Consider the following 24,014-nt stretch of genomic DNA (forward strand, 5'->3'; position numbering starts at 1 on the left):
ACTTGGTCTACTCTTTTACACCGTGACTTCATTGTAAAATTCAATTCATCTGTTCAAAGCAATGACTGAAACACTGTCTATAAAATTATGGCATTTTTCCACTTAAAAAAAAAATTTTAACATTTCTTCATTTACAAGTTATTTTTAAACCTAGTTGGCCTTAAGCCAATTTTAGTCATAACTGAAGTGGATTCTTCTTTTCCTAGAATTCAATGCCTTCCTTTTTTAAAATATACTAGTTTAAAAAAAAAAAAGAAGTAAAACCAGTAAATGCACAGTTTACACTTCTGTCGACACCGTTTTACCCTCTGACGTATCAGCATAGTTTGCTTTTCAACTTACTACTATGCAACAAACCCAAACGAGTCTTTTTCTAGTTTAGGAACTTAACTTGAACACAGACTTTAGCAATCCCAGAGCAGAACCACTTACTTTCAGTTTGAATCTGGCTGGGGCACTCATAGAGCATCACCACAGCCAGTAACTGGCTGAGTCAGAGTTTGTCTCAGAGGTAATTGAAGACCCTTCAGAAACATGGCTGAATTTGAAAAAGAAAGCATCAGAGCCTTATTACAATGCAAAGATACATATGGCTTCTGGCACTGTATCCACAATTTACATGTCAATAGCCAAGCATGAAATAGATGAACTGAGAGCTGTTGTCATATACGTAGGTAGAATGAGTATCCTGACTTCACTAAGTTTCCATTTTCCAGGACTGTCTCAAGAGACAGTAGGACATCTGGTCTTCTTAATGAAGTAGCTGATCTGGAATCTGGGTTTAGTAAAACTACCCCCCCTCAAATAAAAAAAAAAAAAAAAAAAAAAAAACTTGAATCTAAGCAATTAATATGTCACCAAGAAATATTTTAAAGAATAACATGCAAACTGACCTGGCAGGGAGAGTATTTTCCTTCTCCTTTCAAAGGGAATTCTGTTTTTCCCAAGAGAAAATTCAACTAACTGACTTTACATTCAGTGAATGTTCACATGCACAGTAGTATCTGCACTGTGACAACTCCACTGACTGAGATGCGAATATAGGATTTATAAACTTCAGATCTACATGTTTTGTAAAGGGTATCAGCAAGCAGTAATGCAAAATAATTAGAAGGTAAGAACTTTGTTGTCACTTTATCCACAAAAAGTAATTTAATCAGATTTTTATTTTCCAAGTTGAATTTTCTCAAGTCTGAGCTCAGCATTAAAGTGTGTGATCCTTCAAATTAAGCAGAAATGATTGGCTAACTCACTGCTTAAGGAAGACAAAGGAAAGGTGAATTTTCTGTATTAAAAAGTGTCACTTTGGGTTTGGGGTTTTTTTTGTTGTTGCTGTTTTACTGCTTGAGTGCCTAGAGATTTGGAACCAAAATTTCACAAGGACAGAGCATCTATCTAATCTTTTAACCTAACAATGGTAGAAGCATACTGAAGATGGACTTCATGAGAAATGTTACAGGTTTCGCTGTTGTTTTCAAACAGCAGGCTCTGGAGGGCTGCTTGGGGGGGATTTTTTTTTATTTTTAAATGAGGGTGATGAAGATGCACAGGGGAGGAAGCAAATTCACAATGGTGGACTAAGACACTTAGAAGCATTTGGCTCCTCTGTCTTCAGTACCTGGACTGAAGCTACAATGCTCTGCGCAACTCTGCGCAATGCCCCACTCTTTCTCTGCGCAAGGCTGTGGAGTGGAGTTCAGTTTTAATATTAGTAAAATGTGGCTTGCCAACATGTGCTTGCTGAATGAGGTAGGTCTCCATTACCTCATTCTACACGACCCTTTTACAGATTTTATCCAACAAAGCTTTTGAAGATATATTTATCTTTAACCATGTGAGAAATCTCACTTACGTTAATGATTGTGCAACAATAAAAAGTGAAAATAAAAATTATTAGTAGCCCTCTGATGATTATAAACCCTCTTCACTTCCCTTCCCCCCCTTTTTCTTAGGAACTCGTTACTCCAATGTTTATTTTTACTTTTGTAAATCTAAGAGTGCAAAGCTGAAGGCAGAAGTATAAAAGCAGCCACAATTTGAATGGGTGGGTGGGTATGGGATCTTTACATATGTACATACGACATGATCCACGGTATGAATGCCACACTGGGCAGCACTAGCAGGAGGGTTACAGCTCTGCTAGCTACCCAGTAATTCTGTACCAGGACAGTAAGGTGGGATTATGCAGCTTTGCAGCATAAAGCTGCATAAGAAGCTTTGAGAAACCATCATCATCCTCAATTTGCCGTTCTCCTCTCCCCCTGACCCCTTCTCAAAAACTCTCGTCACCTCTCAGGTTTACCCATTTAATTTTCCATGCCACTAGGTCCAGAAATCTCAAGGTGTTTGTGGGGTTTGAGCCCCTGCAGGCAGCTGCACGTTAATTCTATCTGAGTCATTGGGATAATGCAATCTCCAGAATCCAGCATGAACGACCGGTGTGAAAGAGAGGGGAGGGACACACAGATGAGGATACAAGAATCCTTACAAGGAACGGGGTCCAAAAGAAAGATCAGGATGATGGTTTTCTGGATATTTCTTTTTGAGTTACCTTCTGGCTGACAGCCCAGGCCAGAGCAAGAACGTTTCTGAACCTACAGCAAGAACTGCCCTTTGCTCAGAGTGAAAGGAGAGCTAATAGCTCCACCAGCCCTCACATCTCACAGGTCTCTCCTATACGTGCTTACGGGTATCCTGCCTTACGCTAGCAACTAATGCTATGTCAGATGCTACCGGTCCTGACCTCGCTGGGGTGCCCCATAGCTCAGGTCTCTGGAGAACATAGCTGGTCCCTGCAACTCCTGCCCAACAGATTCTGTTTCTGCCAGCCCCAAGAGCTCTTTGGTGCCCCATCTATCTCCATTTCCCTTGACAGAGCATCTACAGTCTAACCTCTCTCCTCTGGAGATCAGATCAGCATCTACTGCAGCAGCAAAGCCTTAAGTCAGCATATCATAAAGAAACATTATAAACATTACCTTGACATTTTAGTGTACACAGTTAACATTTACATTTCACACCACCTTCTATGTAAAGTCCCTCTCTCCACGCCATCAATACACCACTTCTCTTAACCCCTCCCCACCCAACATTAAGAGCCCTTTTTCTCAGGCAGGCCAACAAACCAGAAGATTTTTGGTGCTTCTGAGGCTGGCTACTGTGGAGACAGAAGTGGTCAAAAACTTGTTAAAAATACAAAAATTAAAAGCAGACAAAATTCACCAACCTCCAGAACATTAAAAACCCACCTGGGTCTTTCCCAAATACCCCAGAAATGCTTCAAGCTCACAATGAGATTCTACAGGCAATATTTGAGGGGCTGCTTTCAACATTTGCTATGAAGCATCTTTTGATGCTCCAGATACATCTTCCTAAGGGTTAATATACCAAAACAGGAGGCGGGGGGGAGGGCACAAAAGCTGTATAACTTCTTTCCGTGGTATGACAAATTCTCTCTGCATCATATTCCAAAGTGTGAGATGTGCATTTTCCATTCTTCAGCTCAGTAAAAATGGCATGAAAAAGTACTAACCCTGGGAACTGCTTAATTATTAGTTTATCAGATCAACATCAGCAAAACTGTCTTTTTATGTGCTGCTTACTTTAAAAAAAAACCCCGACCACGCATATTTCAGTTCTCCCTCTCCACACCCCACACCCTTCTGCTGCTGTCCAGCTGGAACACATCAAGGGTCTAGAAGCCAAGTCAAATGTTGACCCCACCCTCCTCCATCCATTTTAAGGCACCTTCAAAGCCAGTACACTGATCTAGTTCAGCTTAGCCAACAACGCCAGCAAATCTGTTATTTAAGACTTTAGTGCTGGGTTTTTATAACTGCCCATTAATACAAGCTTTGATGTATGGTCAAAAAATCCAGCTGTAATGAGTTTCATCAGACTGTAGTAACCTTTCCTCAGAAGGTCTTTATTACTATACCTTCATAATCTTTGGTCCCAATACTGTTTTTTAGCATCATTCTTACTGAACCACCTTAAAAAACAACACTTAACACATCTCCTTCCCCGAAATTAAAACAAAGAGCCATTAATAGTTTTCTAGAAGACACTTTTGCATCCACATTTTTAAGAGGAGTTTGCTGTTAAGAGTATGCAGGCAATAGTTGCGTGAACCAAAAGAGAAACCGGTTTTCCTGACAAAACCCTTGAGATGGGATACAAAGGGATTTTGTAAAAGGACAAACAACTTACTCTGTTGTTCCCCTTTGCAGGATGCAGCAAGGAGGAAAGAGGGAAAAAAAAGAAATATTAGATACATTTATTTTACATGCATTCAGTCTAACTCATACAGTTCTGGAAACAGCTCAAACCAAATGAGGAAGTGACTCAAAGAACATTCACTGAATCCTTTAGTTAGACAGCTTCCAGGGGAGCATAGAACATTCACAAAGGATTTAAAATGTTCGGCAAAGTTGTAAATTCACACTGTTTTTCAAAATTTCCTCTCTACACAAACATTCTCATTCCACTTTTGCTTCCTTCAGGGTAAACCAGGAGCAGCTCCTGGGAAGCTGGAGGACACAAACACAAGGGAGAAGAAAATGAGGCCTGAAATGATCTAGGGATGGGACGGAAGCCAGAGGGACTTTCATGCGTTGGTAATGCTGAACTTCCAGTACGCAAAGCAACCCACTAAACATGTCTGCTTACCCTTGCATGACAGCCACTCCCTACGACATGCCAATGAATGGAAAGTTTCATGATCCAATGCTTTTTAAAAGCAAATATTGAACTTTCAGATTAGTAATAAAAATAAGGAGGAGATGCCATTAGGGGAGAGGGGAAAAGGAATGGGTGGTGCTAGCAAGGTGAAGTGTGCAGAGCAAGTTACGACAAACATCTGTGCTATTATTTTTTTTTAATTGTGAGTTTTGCCATGAGCTGGCATGAACAGAGTATATTATACAGTGGGAAGTCAGCCAAAATAAACACCAGCCTACAGTTGAGAAATACAGTCTGGAAAGGTTAGTCACAAAGTTGTAGTCATTTTTTAAAAAAGGAGGGTTTTGGATGCATCAGTCCAGAAACCCAGCAGTAAAGTCAGCTGGTAAATGGATATCCCGTTTCAAAGTGAATTGGCCACAGTGTGATTTATATCAAGCAAGCTGACTTGCATATGGGTTGGAAAAATAAAAACACTGATTCATTGCTATCTGGGTGGCTGTCAAAGCCCACGTCCTGACAAAAGCAAATCTCCTGGGGGAAGGAGGTGACTTGGCAAACTGCAGAAGAATTCGGGGGCTCGTAGAGCAACATTGTGGGGTGATTAAAGATAGCTAACAAGAGAGTGAATAGATGAACGTGAGTGTGCATCCCCATGTGCAGAGGGCAAGGGAAGGCAGGCAAAATGAATTGAGGAAATGGAGGAATGGGGTGACATCTGGCCTTTAATTTTTAATATATTAATGAGATCTGTTTAGGCAAAAAGAAAAAATAAGAATCAACAACCTTGTACTTAGCTTACAGGATTAAATTAGTAATAGAGAATTCATATTAGTGGCAGTAAGTGCTGAGCCCCATCACCACTGTAATCACACAATTTTAAGTAGCACTACTAAAAAAAAACCAGAAAAATTAATATTCTTAGTTGACAGATTTGCCCCTGGTGAGAATTCAGAACAAATCTCTTTAATTCAATGACAAATTCCTACTTTTCCTGCCACTACAGAAGGAACCCAGCTAGGGGCAACTGCATTGGGTTTTCCATCAGTGTCCTTGTACGCGAGCAGCAGAACTGTTAATGAAAGCACACAGCTTAGCTTTCAAATTCCAGGCTGCGCACACTGCTCTGGCAGTTACAGAAAGCAGGCCAGCTTCACCACTGCAATACTCCAGGTTTACAGCACTATTAATCTATTTTTCATTTCTAAGCAGCAGTTTTTCTACTTCTGGTGCCAAAGCCTTGGATACTCAAAGTTACCAGCTGTGACTCGCACATGAAAAAGAGCGAGAAGGTCAGTCTGGGAAGGGGCTAGGGTACTTCTTTGCCTTTTTAACTCTGGGATCGCAAAGCTGTGGGGAAGCACTGAAGTAAATGCAAGTTCCTGCCATTTCCTGGCAGTCTCTCTTACATAAAAATATGGTCTCTAAATCTTCGAAGGAGAATAAAAGACTGGGGGAGTGTCTCTAAAACTATTTTATATTGTCAGAGGAAGGTGTGAAACTGAGGAGCATGCACGGGATTTTAATGAAACACTGCTGATTTTTATTTAAGTTCCACTGGAGCTTCTAAAGTACCCTGGGGCTCGGAGCTTTTGCTCTGCAAAATTCAAAACTTCAACAGCAGACCTGCAGTCCACATTTGGACCTCTAGTCCTGTAGGAACAAAGTGCTTTGCAAGACTAGAGTAGCATCAAGCATCTTTCCTGAACAGCTTGATAGGCTACTGGGTGAATTTCAAACTACAGGGGTTTGGAACAGTAATATTCACTTTTTCGTAACTTAAAGATAATTCCACCTCAAAAAAACCCTGAATTTTGACTCCCTTCTACTTGTGTCTTTCAAGGAAGTCTCTCATCTTGTGTCTAAGACTCCTTTGACAGACCAACTTTAAACAAAACCAAGAATTCTTTATAAACACATTTTGAATACAAAATATTTTTAGGGGGAAGGGAGAGACAGGAAGACAGAAGAGAAGTTTAGAAATCCAACTAGTCTGTCTTGTTTAAAGATAAAGTAACAGATATATGAATATGATAAACTTGTCACACAGAATACACGATTAAACCAGAGGCAGCAACAGACTTTTTTGACATCATTATTAAAACCTGAGCAAGGGAGAAAAAAAAAAAAAAAAAAGTATTTTGTTCCTAGTAATTAATTAGGTAACCTCTCATAACTAATCCTTGTAAAATGACTTCTGATAGTCTTAGGTAGGAACTGATCTATTGGGTCAGGCAACATACTGAAGAGTCACCAATTTATTTATTTATTTATTTATTTATTTTAAAAAGGTATGGTCTCGGATACCTGACGGGTCTGCTGCTAAATTCATATTTGAGCTATTCTTAAAAAATCATCATTAACATCATCACTGTTTATTCCTATAATAATTGGAGAATCCAGCAGTTCAAGGATTCTCTGATTTATCTATTGATGGTAGCCTTGAAACTTGGTATGAAAGAGGAAGCTGAGGGTTGTTGGCATGAATAGCAGCCGGAGGAGAAGCAGACAGAATTATACTGGAAGCCGTGGAGGTATCCCAGTATAAGGGAAATATGAGGAAGAGAAAGATGAAGAGACAGAAGACAGCACAAGACCCTGGACTCAAGGGACCTGGCCTTCCCATGGAAAACAAGCAGGAAGAAGAACAAGTTCCATCAAAATCAAAGCATCATTTCTCAGAACAGATCCTCTGCTGAAGGAATCTAGTGGACCAGCAGACTTACTGAAGAAAGGTGAACCACGCATTAGAGAAACTTTCAAAAGCTCAAGTGACAGGTATTTCTGCTATATTCTCTCTGGACACGTTTTCTCAAACCTTCACTTGATATAAAATATCAAGATAACTAAGTCCAAAAAATATGAAATGATAGTTGGGCATATTCTGTTTCCCAACTTTCTGTCTTTTCTGTTAAATTAATAGAGGCTTTTTTACTGTATCCTGTTCAATTTGCTCCACATGATGATTAGCTGAGTAAAACTGCCTTTGGAAAGGTTTAGCATGTGTTTCATACACAAAAAACATGCAGTGAATCAGTAAAATAAATATACATGATTGCCTGGAATGCTTCTGTCAGTTCTGTAATACAGAGCTTGAGGGAATAAACTCTTCAAAGCACATCTTTACCTTAGAAGACATTAATAGAAACAATGAAGCTCAGGAAACCCCAAATTGCTGAACACTTTTACTACACAGATCCAATGAAAAACATTTTGGAAGGTTTGGTTTGTGGGTTTGGTTTTTTTAATATTGAGGTTTGACGCGCAAATTAATCTTAAAATATTTAATTATGAATATTTCAAAATTACCATAGAAGAGTACAATGAAAAGGCTACCATTTCTTGAGATATCTGCAGACATGGTGTTTTCCCAGATGATACAATTGTTTTTTCTGACTCAAACAGAGCAGCTACTGGAAAACTAGTGAGCTGTTTAACTTACTGAGGATTTATCAGGATAGACACCGGCTCGTAGCAGAGATGCCTTCCAGCTATCCACCTCCTCTTGGGAGTCACAGGCTAGCTCAAGGAAACGGTAATCCTTGTAAACATTCCTAGAACAAAGAGCACCACATTGTAAAAGTAGCATTTTACTACACTGTATCACACACACAGCATTTTAAATTAAAAATCCTTTGGGATCAGAAATTACTTGGTAATTGTTTTGGACAACAGAGTTTACGGGACAGGTGCTTGTTTAATAATTACATGGAGTACTTAAAAATATCTTAGAATGCTACAGCACAGCTCTGGAAATAATAACCTGAAAGCACCGTGAAACTACTTAAAATCAATTTTCCAGCTTTTGCCGAAATGGAGCACTTTTAGGAAAAAAAGGCTGTTGTGATGCAGAGGACAAACACATAAGACACACCAACAAAACTGTATGTCTTGTGACCAATTGCTGCTGTAACCAATAAATATCAAAACAATTAACAATGCAACTTTTCCCGTGTTAAGTCCTTTCAGTGCATTATATACCCTTTTTGGCTTTTAGACATCATCAGTAAAAGGGGAAAGAAAACAATGATAATCAGATATTTTAAAAAAACAAAACAAACCTCTGATGTCTGCTGTCATAGTAAGAAAATTGGGACATGTTTAAATAACACCTCTTGCAGGTAATTCACATAATTAGATAAATATAGGGAACCACTTAATGGAAGAAAAGACAAAGGAGGAAGGTGGTACTTGTAAATTCTTCACTACACAGAACAGATTTTCCCCTTACGGTTTAGCCATTAGTTTCTGAATTCAAATTCTATATACAGACCAGATCGCTGTAAATTTGTCAGCCAACAGTCTTTTTAGGAAAGGCCACAAGCTTAGCTGACAAAGCTTAGGAAACCACATTTTGCTAGATCTTAACAGTTGCACAAGAATCAATCTTCCATTGCAACCAGACTGTTTTCTTTCCTTAGCAAGCTATGGAGAAAGGGGAGTGGGGGTGGAGAGAGGGGTTGATGGAAATTACTTAAACTTTCAAAGACAGCAACGACAATGGGTTCTTTGGTTTCCTTATGCAACTACAGAGGTCATTTCTACCCCATATTTTGAGAAAATCAAATTGAATACACTACAGAACCAGGAAATAAAGCTATTATTATCACTGCCTAGACAAATTTCTTTAGCATTCAGGGACTGGTGGGATTTCACCGTCACACTGCCGGAATACAACCGACTTGATGTAATTCCCACTCACAGAAGCGCTTCTCCCTTACCAACAGCGTCACCAGACAGGTCCTACCCCTGCTTTTTGGGGCGGCCTCAGGAAACAGATGGGTAGAAAAATTGTTATTGAACAGTAACTGTTCATGCCTGAGCATGAGGGAGCCATGACACCTAATCATTAAATTACCAGCCATGAAGCCACGGTATGGCAACCAGAGTACACCCACCTCTGAATAGAGGGAAATCAGGTATTTTTAGCAGGCTTATAGATTGCATTCAAAACTGCAAAAAATAAAGGACACACTCAGATTTCCTTACGTTGGTGACATAATTCTCACCAATTTCAATGGCTCCATCTGAGCAGCCAGGCAGGCGTGCTCAGAACCGGGCTTGCACTTCTCCTTGCAAGCATCTGGATCAGAGATGCCACTGGAGCGTGCTTCAGTGCCGCTCAGGGCAGCACACCTGCGCTTCCTTCCCAAAGAAACCAGCCCGCAAAGGGACAGAGACACTAAAGAGTCAGGTCCCATAGTTTAGGCAAAGCTACTGACAGCATGAATGATTGAAAGCTCTATGGATTTTTTTTATTGATAAGAAATTTAAAAGTAAACCTTTTTCTTCCTTGACTCCAAATGTACTAATCCTGCCTTAAGGCAAATAATAGCCTGGACGACCTCCTCAGATGCTGTTATCTTGAACTGATGACAAAACACTTGAATTTTATTCAATTTGCAATATTGTGGAACTCCAAGTCAACATTTACTGAACAAAACAAAGAACTCAATAAAAATAGAGAGAGAAGCAAAATGAAATCGCCAGAGGAAAAAATGCTTTAATTTATTGTTAGGAGAAACTTTTACCGAGATAAGTTTTTTGGCTAAGTTAACTAAGCAGCTATAACTCTGAAGAAATAGGAAGCTGAAACGGTAAAAGGGTACTCTCAGAAAAGATGACTAAAAATAACAATAGAGCAAATAAAAGCTGTAAAACACAGCGATAGGGAAGTTCCAAAAATACTTATCTGCAAGAGCAAAACAACATGACACCAGCTTGTGAAAACATTTTTTCAGGACTGTCATGTTATATATTAAACTTTTTGGCATTTTGTGACGAGAAGGGATTTTAGCCAACCGCTTTGAACAGATGGGAGCTGGCAGCCCTGCATTCCTGTCTCCGTATCAAGACTTTTCCTAGGTCTAGGGACACCTTATGGCCAAGCAGCTGACGTCTCCAGCTCTCCGAGGCCCCTCGCCCTGTAGTATCTGAGAGCTCCACCATTTTATCATAGCTAATCTTACCCCACCACCACCACAAAGGAACACAGGTTTCAGCTTCACAGCATAAATGAGGAACTGAAGGACATACACACTGAGCCAGAACTCTTAGGAAGCTTACAGTAGGGGAGGTAAACGGATGCTTGCCTCCCAAATCAGCTTCCTTGCTACTAGACTTTCTTTGCCTGCCTTTCTTCCAGAAAGGCTGACAGGCACAGGAACTTTTCAAAGGAAAAAAAGCCAAAGCAACTTCTGAAAAGAGTGTGTCCTTCTTCTGTTACTAGTGGAATCTTACAAAAACACATTAACATGTTTTACTCATTAGGAATCTACTGGCGTCTCATGGAAAGCTGTAAAAACGTTCTTGAAAACAATTCAGACTTTCTGTTTTGTTCTCTCTTCCAATTTTTAAAATTGCTGAAGATATCAGCACAGAAACAGTTACTACTCAATCCTCACCTACTTACTCCATATGGAATACAGTGAGGTCATGTTCTCATTGTCATCTCTATAGCAGCTAAATAGGATGTTATACATCAAAGAGAATGATATAATACAGGACACCAAGAAGCAAAAAGACGAACTCTCAACAATACAAATCTTGTTGATATTCAGGCATCTTTAAATCTAAGGGACTGTAGAAACAAAACAGATACAATAAATGGGAACTTGCCTAGAACTACAATTTGTGTGCAACATTTCCCTTGAATATGTAACATTTTTAAAATGTGAACACATAAATAGAGAAGCTGTGTGCAAAGCTATATGCATATACCACATCTACCTATGCTGCTTCCTCCCGTAGAGTCTCATCTTTGTAATTTAATATCCTGCATAGTGCATGAAAGTTTATCTATAGTGGCATTACTGGAAATTAACATAATACTACTTTTTTTTCCAGAGTGAAAAATACAAAAGATTACCATTTGTAATCTGCAGATTTTATTATACTCTAGATAAATAAACCTCAAGAACTACATTCCAGAAAAAATACAACATAATTACTTATGGAGATGAACAGATAATCGGACTAAAAGCATCATTTCCGATTCCGGAATGGTTTCACACTCAGGACATACCTTCTCTAGGCCAGGCCCATTACCTCAAAGCCCAGCAGACTCCCAGCTGTAACTTTGCTTACCCAACAACTTCTTCACTTTATTACCACCTTTGTTTCCAGCATACTGGATTCTTTTCCCCACTATATTTAAGGGCCCAAAGTGAACTTTCTAATGCACAAATGACCTTTACATTGTCCACAGGTATTTCCTTAATGCTTCCCATCACGGAAGAATCCCAACATGAAAACGCAGGAATGGAGTAAGGTATTTGAAAGTGCACAAGAGGAAAGAGAGAAGTGCCAGGTAAGTTTGAAGACTGAGCCCAGCTGTGAGTTACTGAGATTCCTGTCCCACTAGTCCTGAAGCCTGGGCTGTCAACATTGCATAGAGAAGGTTTGATTGCCTATAAAACAGCAGAACTATATAATCTAGGACGACCAGGTGAATAACACACAAATGAAAATCACAAAGAAAGAACTTTCTAGTTGCCTGCTACAGTGGAGGCAATACCAATACCTTTCTCTCTACAGCAGCTGCACATCAAGACTACTTGCTATCTGAGCAAACTCAACTGCTAGACCTCAAGATGTATAGTATCTCTTGCAATTTCTTAGTATTAAGATAAGGTTAAATATTTATCTCCAAGAAACCTGGAAAGATTTTAAGGGCAACCACTGCAGATACATTACAAACCCAGTTAATATGCATGCATATATATTAATGCATATCCACATATTAACTATATGCATAGGCAGCTTTTAGACTGAGTTGGATCTGAAGCATTTCAGTAGACAAAGATGTACTATATATGCATGTATTTTTTTTGTACATAGAGAAAATACAAACCAAGATTAAATGAAGATGTATTTATTCTTGCCAATATGGGACGAGACCGAACACCAATTACAGAGCAAGAACATTAGTGAAGTTTTTAGAATTGTGCCTATAAACCACTTTAATCCTCCAAAGAACACAAAACCACATTTAAGTTCAGCAGTCGCACTGATACAAGCAAAGCAACTCACAGACTGAAAGACAAAGGAATAATCTTCTTTTACAGGGATTTCAAACAACTGTGCTTATCATCTCAAACAATTCTTTGGTAAATGTCTGGTCTTTTTATTAGGATGCAAGCAGAATTAAAATGCACATTAGAAATCTAGAACCAAATGCAGATTGGCCCAATTTTATTCCATGAAAAACACGAAAGATTCAATTCTTAGATATTTCTTATTTGACTGAAATCATATAGAATATGGGTTTCATAAATAGTCACCTAAAATGAAAAAGGGAGAAAATAACAGAATCCAGATACTCCAAATATACATGCACAATTGGGAAATACAATCTTGGATGAAACTCTGCTGTATGTTCTCTACTTACTCAACCTGCAACTCCACTGTATACACTCTGCTTATTCAACCTTAGTCTTAGTCTACCATTTTAAACACCTGTAATTTCACAATGGCTGGTTTGAATATATGCACTATTTTTCATACAAGAAAGCTCTACCAGAAGCTCCACAAATCTATATTTTAAAGAAACAAAAACTACCATCTGCTCTGAGTTAACAGCAATGACTAATATTTTCTACCAAGGCGTGCCATTTCAGATCTGTCCAATGTGAATGCTAATTAAAATTAATTAAGTCTCTGAAGATTATATCCAGATAATAGATATCCAGAAAAGCCAAGGAGACAATCTCTGAGACAATGTCATAAAATAATAGCACTTAAGGATTTTACTACGTAACTCATGTAAGTGGTCTCCCAGAAGTTGAAGGATCTTTTAAAGTTCACACACACAAATACATACACAAACCCACACAATTTTAAGGTGAAAATGAACAGAAGATATGCTGATCAGTGTATAGCCAAGCCTGGACAATGAAGTGTCTAGAGTTCTATATGTAATCCAGAACAGAAATGCAGCCAAAACTAACATCACATAGGCCAAAATCTGCAGTAGTAACAGTAACTGGCACTAAAATATTCCATAACTGCCTGGAGAAGAAGGTTTGATCGTTTTCGTGGTGAGGGATGGAAGCCTGTTTTGGAACCTGCCTTGGGGCCACACAGGCGCAAAAGCTGCTCACAGCTGTCAGCCCCTCATCACGCATGGAGGGAGCACGGCTGCTGCTCCAGTTCTGTGCTGCTCTGGATGGAGCAGTGGGACCCGGACCTTGCTGAGTCACAGTGAGCAAGCAAGGTGAAGCTGTCCTGCAGGCTGAGTCAAGTTTACCAGCCACGACACAGCCCATGCTTACAACACCCGTGTCTCTGGTAGGTGTCACTAACGTTTCAGATCCCACACAACCCCTTCGGGAATTTTCTTCAAGTACAGTGTAACTATCGTATTTAAGGTATGGGTTTCGCACTGCTGTTTCCTTTCCCTGAGAACCTCTTTTTGCTCTGTAATAATACCAGTTTTAAACCTTAATACCTGTACCACCTACCCACCATACTATGTTTTATTAATCAAAGAATTCTTGTCAATAATGACAAAATGGAAATAGTCCAGAAAAAAACCCAACCTTTTTTCTTTTTTCTTTTTTTTTTTAATGGAATGGGGTGGGGGGATAAAGGCTAGTTATTCCTTGGGTTTGCATATTTTTCCTGTTCTTAAATATTGTACTCACCAGCATCTTAGAGGTTTGTTTACAAACATTATCATCTTTTTTCTGGATTAAATTTGTGGGTTTTTTTAATTAAATAGATTCTCATTCTTCCCTTTCTAACAGAGAGGGCTCTGAATAGCTTATAGTCCAGCTCTTCCTGGGGCTTAGCTTTCCGAGTAATTCAAAAACAGTAAGTAAACATACATCTCATCTTAGGCTTTCTCCTTTAGCCTGGCTTCCATCCAACACCTCCTCTGACCCGGTCTCCTTTCACTAGTTCCCTTTAGTTTGGCTCTTGCCCAATTTCCCTTATATATGGATAGCAGTTAACCAGTTGCTGTCCATAAGAAGAAATTCAGTACTTAAAAGTTCTAGTGCATTTGGAGTCCCAGAGAAGACTTGTGCTCCATCCCCTTCTACAGCAACACTCAGCCAACAACACGCATCCAAAATAAATACTGTCATACCTTTCACTTAGTAGACCCAGCGTACTTTCCTGGGTCCTACAGACAACACAGTTTCTTGTGCAATATGATTCCTGACAGTCAGAGTGTACTCAGGAGCCAGTAGCTAAAATTTATCATCTGGCAGTTCTATTTCCAGTCCTATTGTGTGCCCACAAAACTTCCTTTTGATCGCTCTCCTCTTGACATTCATCTGCTTCTCAGATTAAGGATCTGTTTCTACAATGAGGCTGCCCCAAACAGTCAGCTCTCATGCAGGGATGGTAGGTTCTGTCACACTGCTTCATCATTATTGAGGAGCATTTAGCTCTCAGGAACCTATTCCTGCAAAGGCAAACAGGAACAGTTCTGTGCTTTGAATTTGCTCCTCACATCCCCTGATCATACAGAACCATAGAGGTGAGGAAAGCAACACCCTTATTCGGTTTCATCTGGATCCTGGCTGGGCAGGACAGTAAAAGACAGGGAGACGTGGTGGGATCTTCCTCTGCAAGGAAGGGAGAATTTCACACACTGCTTCTGCTTCTTTGGCTCCAAGGAAAGGAATGAGTCTGAAGAAGAACAGAGCTTCCTGCATAAGAAAGACTACTGGTAAGGGACTCTCTACCAGGTAACTCTTCCTCATTGTATGGTCGCTACTCCCAGTATTGGTAGGAAAAGCCTGAAAATTCACCACCTCAACAAACACTTCAGCCTACTACCATTTTATAACCCCCAAAATCTTTACCTAGTAGAATCTCTTCTCCCACAAAAGAGAATTAATCTCTCCAGAGTTGGAGAAGTGGAAAGGAAGTATCTCCTCTGCTTGTAGCAAAAGAAGAGAGGTTTTATTCATCATTCCTCCTTTACTTAAAAGGGAAGTAGTATTTAGATGGAGTTGTAATACAGTAATACAATTTATTGACCAATAAATCAGGACAAAAGTGCAACTACTCTACTGCAAAGGCAAAGAATTACTTTAGAACGACACAGAACCTAGTAAAATAGTGTCAGGTGGATCCTGTAGTCAACTGAGCAAGATCATGAGAAATAATGACTGCTTGCCTGTCTTAATTAGGGAGAGATGGGACCGTTGCACAGATCCTAAAGGGAGGCACATTTAAGACTACAGTTCTTGTCCCAGACTACAGTACTTAGCTAAAAGAAAAAGCACCAATCAGCAAATAATTTTTACAGGAAATACGTGGGGAACAGGCAAAGTGTTTGGAATGAAATCCTAGAAGGAAAGTAAACTTTCCAGGATGGGCAGGATTTGTTTTGTTTGTTCTTGAACTCTGCACAAGAGTCTTATACATTCATCAGTGAGGACATCACAGGTTAATCTACTGTATGTAAGCACAGGTGCTGACAAAATCCTCTCTCCTCCGTTCTTAGCTGTGCCTAACATTAGTTTTTCTCCTACAGTACTATTATTTTAAAATACTTTTAATATATTTGATCTCTTTTCCAGTTTAAAAGACTTGCCAGCAGTTTACTGTGGAGGAGAAAAGGATGGTTAACACAAAATAGCACTCGCTTTCTTGACAGCTTTAGGTTTAGACATACTGCTTGACCCTACAGCTCAACTTCAGTTGCTTAAAGGCAGACTCATGTAGACAGATGTGGCCAAAAATGATCCAGGAGTCAAAGGGCACTCACTCTAATATAGTTTGTTTTAACATCTAGCACTGCTAAGGTAAGTAAACTAGAGGATTCCATCTCCAAAAGTCTTCCATGGTGTCTATAAATTAAGTAGATGGGCCCACTCAAAAGCTATAAATAAATTACTTAGTTTGCTGAAAAACAAAACTCACCGCCTCATTCTTTAAGCAGTACTATATCTACTTCACACCAAGAGTTTTCCTACATGCCCCCCCCAGCCCTTTTTAAAAAATTTGAATTAGAAAGTAACAGGAAAAGAACTTAATTATTTCACAACGCAGCCTTTTCATAAACATACAATTATGTTCATTTCATGAGAATTTATCTTCACTGTGAAATCAATCGTCACAGTCTCCATTTACTATACATTACCAAGTCACATTTGATTCCTGTCAGAGAACTGTTGACTTCTGCAGTAAATCAAAATGACAGATACTGTTAGTTTCCTTCTGCATCTATCCCCAAGCCTTAGCTAACTTAAGATGGTTTTTCCTTCTATGCAGTGAAATGAGCATTTTCCTGGTAACTATATTTCAGAACTGGAAAGGTTTTCATAAATGGAAAAAATGCAGTGTATAATCCAGGAAACTATTGAAATGTACAGTATCAGAAACATATGGCTGGAGCAAATACCTATGCAGTGAGGGGCTGGGAATGAAAAAGAGAACAAGCTTATTAAAATTCTTCTCCTAAAGGGATTTTGCTTGAAAATTAAAATACTTTAATTGAAGATTAAGAACGTTTGCATAGTCAATGAAAAAAAATGCTGCAGATTATGGGAAAAAAAAAAAAAAGAGACACAGAACCATCTCCATGCTATCATGGAAGCTGGAACAGATGATTTTGCCTTTGTTCTTTAATGATCTACATCTTAAATAGCAAAATGGTTCCATAATCAGAACCCTCAGTGGGCAAACTCAGAAAGAGAAAACTGATTTCTTTCTCAATTGCTATGTTTTCTTCAAGTAAAAAAATCACCCCACCCTTACCCCCCCCCCAAAAAAACCCAACCAGAAACTAAGTGAATTTTTACACAAATTTTGAAAAGCAAGCCATATTCACACACACACACCCCCCCACTCACAAAGCAGAAATCAACGGATTAGCATAAAGTAAAACAACAGCGAGACTCCTTATTTCAGCAGATCTTTACTGATTCCCTGTTTTAGTTTCCCTAAGAATCTTGGACAGGGAACACAGTCCCCCCAGTTGAGGGCCGGATCACTTTATTCAAGCCCCAATATCCCTGCTTCTGCTGACACAATCTGTGAATTTAGGAGACAGGGGAAAGTGATACTAAACTTGTATTGACCACTTTGTGCCAGCAGGCAGATTTTTAGAAACATCAAAAATCAGCTATTTTACAGTAACAGAGGAATTGCTGTTGTAATTAGAATTCAATAAATATTTCTTCAAGAACAACTTCTGCCTCCTTTTAAGCTGGAAGGCTGTCTTCATAAACGGCCTCTCCCAAGGCAAAGTTATTTTGTCGTCTTATCACTACGCTGTCATGTCTTAACATGCCCATATAGATATAAGGATGTTTTTAGAGCAGCTTGCAGATGCTCGGGGGGTCTACTCACAGCCCAGATGGGCAGGGTTATTACAGACATGGCAAACATTTTAGACATCTGATTTTGAAATCCTTGCTGTCCAGTGTGTATGAAGATCCAGTGAAAATGCGAATGTGCAGCTATATAACACCCAAATAAATCCCAGACTTGCCAGTGGAAATGCATGCTTCTCTTGGATTTTCACAGCAGTTCAGTGATTAATAATTAAGATGATGAAAATATTCAAAGCCATTAGCCGAAACAAAGGAGAAACATTGAGCTAAAATTAACAGATTTCTCACAGAAGGAACTTAATATGTACAGCTGATATCAAGCCACCAGGACAAAGTTATCTTTCTTGACTGATGTACATGCAATGTTGGGACAATTCACACATATCTATAGCAGAATAATCAGAATTACATTAATTTCCAGCATCTGACAATCATTTATGTTTTTAAAAACATGAAAAGTTTTTTGAAGCTTTTTTCTGTGCTCCAGAAATGCAAGTGGTCATGTATTTGAAATCTTATTCCCAGCAAGTATGTGTGCAACATACTTTCAAAGGGCATCGCCTGGCAGACAATGTCCACATGTAGGCTAGCTGAGATGTCAGCAGATGTAGGCAAAGCCTTCGTGGGGTAGTTCAGAGCGAGACTCACATTGCATCCTCATGTTTCTGGGGCCAGCAGAAACTTGACAGCCCAGAAATCCTGTGCTTTGCTTTTGCTTTGCAGGAGGGAGGAGCATTTCTTGCTTTTGAAAGGACTATTTCTGGCCAGTTCAGGAGCAACAACAGCTGGCTCTGCAGGGAGCCACATGCAGCCCTCACCATCCTGAACAACATCTGAATGTATTGCCAAGCTTTGGGTGTGAAGGGACATAGCAGAAGAAAAGAGGAAAACAAGGGCATCTATCCATGCTGCCACTACAATTAATTTTACTTATTTTCCTGAAAAAGAACTTACAGAAATTGCACCTTATCTGCTGAAATGCAATTCCACTGAGACTGCTGCCAATGCAACTCTCCTCTTCAGTAAAAAAAAAAAAAAAAAAATTACAGGTCACTTGTATGTCTTTAAATGTTGTCATGTTTCCTTGACTTATTTGTGCACAGTAATCTGAATTGGCTGTGCATCAGGAATAGGCTTCCATAGAGTACTCACACCACTTAAATCAAAGGATGGAGTCTGAAAGGAAAAGTAGGAAGCAAACACTACAAAGCAAAGATTCTATTAATTAGGGAAGCCGAGGAATCTCACTTGTTCTCCATTCAGCAGTATTCAAACCCAAACAAACAATAGAATGACTCCCAAGATTACAGACAGGCAAGATTTTCCACTGGAGAAAGTGAAAAGCAATGACGCTTTTGTGATTTACACCAGTTGCATCTGGTCACAAGGTACAGAAGTCATGAATGTTTTGGTAAGCCTAGGTGATTGCCAAACAAAACAAAAATAGGATCAGGAGATGATTATTCAGCCATACAGAAGAACTAGATGACTAATCATAGAGCTGTTTCACCCCATGAGTGGCTAGGAGGACGCTAACCTTTCATCCCATGGTTATGCAACCGCAAAGAAGCAGATAAATCAAGAGTATCAAGATCTTTGTTCACTGAACATAGTGGAAATACCACAACTGCACTCCCAGTTATTAAAATGTTCAGCTAGATACAGTTTTATAGAAGTATCTGCAGAATAGCACATTTTCTTACCTCTGCTCTGTGTTAAACAATGCAAAGATATGTTTGCTAGACATGAAGCTCTTTTCAACATCTCGCACTTTCAAATTGTCCAAAGGAAGCATATACTTCTTCTCTTTTTCCTAGGAAAAAACAGATTAAAACAACACTGTGTGAGAAGTCTCAAAGAAGCCTGATCTCAGCAAGCTCTGTTTAGTTGGTAATGCCTTCAATACATTCATTATCATAAGGGAATATCCAAAATTGAAATGTCTGCTTATCTTTCATAGACATACCTGCAACAGAAATGAAACCTCAATTCCAGTTCTGTTTTTCACTGACCCTTTTAAAACATTTCCTAATGAAAAAATTCCACCTCAAACACATAAACATCCACATTTATTATTCTTCATTCCTCTGAATTCTAAAAAGAAAAGGGTCAGACTTAACTAAAATGAAAGTGCCTAATCAATACAGAACTCTTCTGCCATGTCTGTGTAGCAAATGGAGTAACCAACCTGTGACATAAAATTCATCTCTATCTAGAATTACTATTATTAATTATTTAGGGATAGCATTTGATGATCCCAGGGATAAATTTTCATTCCTCCAGTGGAAAATACAAAAATCAAACAAATCAATTAAAATCATACCATCATCGAGGTTCCATATATACCATATACAAACAAAACCAGACTTCTAATCTAACCTCCTAATCTTGTTTCTCCAAACAGCAGGAATGATCTATGCACTCTCACTGTAGGCAACTCCTTTTGCATTTTCATCACAACTCTCATTTACAGCACATTCTCATTTACAACACCATCACTATAATTTCACCTTTTCTGGGTTTCTTGCTTCCTGTCACTCCAAAATAAGGACTAGTAACACTCACAAGCTACTTTATGAAGACAGAAAAAAAAGCCCTAAGATTATTAGCTGTTCCTATTGTGTCAAACTTCCTTGAAGTCCTCATACTGATGGATAAACCAGAGCAAACCTCTCCATTTTGCTTTGCAAATACACCTGATGCTAAGTAGAAGCAATCCAAAGACAAGAGGGGCAACACTTGCATCCTCAAACCCCCATTCTGGTTTTGCACATCACAATAAAATTGCTGACAAGGATACTAACACGGTGCAGAGTTTAACAGCTTTCAAAGGCCGTGAAGGTACTGTTAAGGCTGGTGCCATTACCATGGCAGCAATGGAACGGGGAGAGGATTTATGCCTTGGAATTTGTGCAGTGGATACCAAATGGGGTTCTCGTGAATTTGGCTATCCAATGACTCTACAGAAGTTCAATAAATCACCAAAGTTGGACAGCTTAGGGCCCCTTCACAGTCCCTTATCTGCCAACATGAAGCAAGACTGACTAGTCTCTGTCTAGCCATCATCAGAACTAGCTGTAAGGTCCAGCACCCATCGCACTTGCTGGAGAACTGTGAACTGGGACATCACTTAACGGTGGTTGGCTCAAGTAAGAAATATGCATGTGATAATAGTTTATTGTATGCCATGAAACAGGGCAAAAGGGACAAACCAAACCAGGACTCATTTTTCTCAATACATATTTCCCAGAAGAAATAAATACACAAAAGTAACTTCCACTGCACAGAACTGGAAGAAGTCCTAGCTAGACTGAGATGTGTGTACTGTGAGGGCAGATGCAATTGAACTTGGCTAAGCTTCAGCAGATTGCAAAACTAAACCATATGAGAATGTACCTAAGAGTAAAACTATAAAAATACAGTGACGTGTCCAACAATGGCTCACTTTCCTAGACAGCTTCATAACAGGCCTCAGTAGAGAAAAAAACATATTTCAAAGGCCCTTCTGGAAAAGCATGGTTTCTACTGTCTTGTTTTGTTGAATACAAAAGTTATCAAATCCAGTGTGGGAGTATTACATAAAAAGTATCTGATGTATTTTCAAACCTCCTCTAGCTTAGCCATCCTAGAAATTATTACCCACAAAAGATCATACATATGTATATTTTTCACTCTCTCATTTAACAACAGTTCTGATGAAGGAGTCTAGTTCTGTGCCAGTGTATAGCTATTTATCACAGTTCATATCTGTATTCTGCTTCCAGGGAATATATACTCTCTGAACCTTTGGGGCTCTCCCTGAAGGGAGAGTATACTGTCATTCATTCAGTAAGTATTACCACTGAGATAAATAAAACTAAGCAAAGTAATTAATAATTTACCAATAAAAAAAGTAATAAATAATAGTAAATTAAACTAAATAAGGAACTTATAGATCATATATTTATGTATAAAAAATAGAAGTACACTGTCCTCTAATATTGATTTTTATTGATATGATCTGTTTTGATATTATAAACCTATGTCCTAAATAGTTCTGGTAGCATTTAAAAGGGAAAAATGCATTAGCTTTGCTGCCAAGACAAAGTGACACACACTTGAAAAATATCCTAGCATATAAGTTCAGCAGAACACATATTAAACTTTGTATTAAAAGCAAATAATTTTTTTTCAGTTGAAAGCTGGACTGTGTGGTAATGTAAGAATACTTTGTTTTCCATTTCAAATGTTTAAGACAGGTTATATATATATATTAAAAAAAAAAATCTCTTGGGCAGAAATATCAATGTTATTTATTCCATCATAACTAGGAAAAAAAACTAGGTAAGCTTAATTTTTATTCTTGAAAACTTATCTTTCACTATTACAGAATATGCTTATAATGATATACTATTCAATTACCAGAAATCTAAAAAGCTTCTGATGAAGTGTTTGTTCTGACAGACACTATTTACTGACAAACCAAGCAAGCACAGATGAGTAAAAATAGAAACTGATGAAAAAACTATACCAAGAATCTGATTGTCTAAACAAAAATTCCACAAGCAGGAATGTTTTATAAATGTTTGATGCCAAACTGTGAGAAAGTGTTTCTTCTGTAGCCACCAGGAAAAAGGAAGTGCCTACTGAAGGCTAAGAAGTGGTTGGTATTTATTTACATGGCCTGCTACCCACATGCTGAGACAGAGCAGTTTCCAAGAAAGGGAAATCATAGGGTGCCTATGCTTAAAGCTAACAGAGACAGCATGTCACATATGAGAGATCAGACCTAAATACTGCTTAATTCCAGGAGAAAGGTATTACTGTGACATTAAAGTGTGGCAGCAAAACCCATAGCAACTTGTTTGTTTGTTTGTTTCAAACAAAGAGGAAAAAAATATGTATAAATGGAGCATGAGCTAATTCAAGAGCAGATGAGCCCAACATCATTTCAGCCTTAGCTCAATTAATATTATGTTATGGCAGGGCAAAAAAAGCTCCGGCCAGGACTATCTGTGCATGTTTCCCATCCTGAGAGGCTGATAGCATAAGAAACAGGGAATGTACGAAGCCTGGGAGGAATGGGGCTAGGCACACTTCTACAAGTGACGACATGCACATAACTGTGGGTCCAGTTTGTCCCCCTCAGCATTTGTTCTTTTTTATTTATAGAAATTTATTTTTATAATGGGGCAGAGAACTTACGCGTGACATGAGGGGAAAAATCAGCACATGCTGGCCTCATGTAGAGACTTTGCCTCTTTTTCCTATACAGAGTAGAAGAGAAGAAGGAAAAAGTGGGAGATACCACTGCCCATTCCTGTCCCTGTGACATGAAAAAAAAAATCCCCATAATGCACCTTAGAAAAACAAACCAACCTGCTAGCCTGGGGAGGCCTTCCCACCCTTGAGACAATGTTTCACCACTCGTGGGCATAAGTAGCACTTACATCCTTAATGGACTAGTTCTGCTCTCTGACAGGCAAGTAAACTGCCAGGAACTGACAGCATGACGTAAATATGCCATATTACAACTGCCCCTTCCTTCTGCAGTGTTTAAATGTACTAAAAATAAATACTGCTGAAGTCTGAAATGGCACAAGGGATGCAAAAAATACAACAGCAGCTCCCCTCCCCCCAGCAAGGTCTCAGCCAGCACTTCCAAGCGAATGAACTTCATTTCGTTTTCAGCCAGGGGCAGAAATCATTCTTGGCTTTTGGGACTTCGTAGGCTCCATCAGAACAGCAGAAGAAACAACCTCAGACACAATGTCAGCTAACTGGATTATAAGGGGAACAGAATTCCTTTGGTTCAACGAAAAGAGATTGTTAAATTACTTCAGCTTCTTCCAGTTATCAAAGATGATTCTCATTTTTATTTGTCACTTCAAGATGGCTTCTGCCCAAGAGCAGCATGCAGGACAAACTCTACTCCCCATTTCGTATCCTGAGGAACAGAATCGAAATTCATGCAGGACAATTCAAATATATGATGCTCGGTTTCTGAAAGGCAGGTCTGAGTCTGAGTGTTGGCCTAATCATGCTTTCAGTTACGTCATG

At 39.0% G+C, this 24,014-nt stretch overlaps 1 protein-coding gene across 9 annotated transcripts in view; it reads right to left on the reverse strand.

The window, feature by feature from the left end:
• The window catches only part of DNM3 (dynamin 3), a 200,373-nt gene that overhangs the window by 48,872 nt on the left and 127,487 nt on the right, over positions 1-24,014 (reverse strand). For 7 of the 9 annotated variants that reach the window (XR_003925936.1, XM_030032130.2, XM_030032129.2 and 4 more), the window contains 3 exons: positions 19,679-19,788; positions 8,123-8,234; positions 4,210-4,221 (listed from right to left, as the gene is read on the reverse strand). Coding sequence is in view for 8 of the 9 variants with exons in the window: in XM_030032130.2 (XP_029887990.1) it covers positions 4,210-4,221; positions 8,123-8,234; positions 19,679-19,788 (234 nt within the window). In the remaining variant the exon portion in view is untranslated. The remainder of the gene's footprint in view (positions 1-4,209; positions 4,222-8,122; positions 8,235-19,678; positions 19,789-24,014) is intronic. The other 2 variants (XM_030032131.2, XM_030032127.2) reach the window with 1 other exon arrangement.

Source organism: Aquila chrysaetos, chromosome 12 (genome assembly GCF_900496995.4).
Source record: "Aquila chrysaetos chrysaetos chromosome 12, bAquChr1.4, whole genome shotgun sequence".
Classification (NCBI taxonomy): Eukaryota; Metazoa; Chordata; class Aves; order Accipitriformes; family Accipitridae; genus Aquila; species Aquila chrysaetos.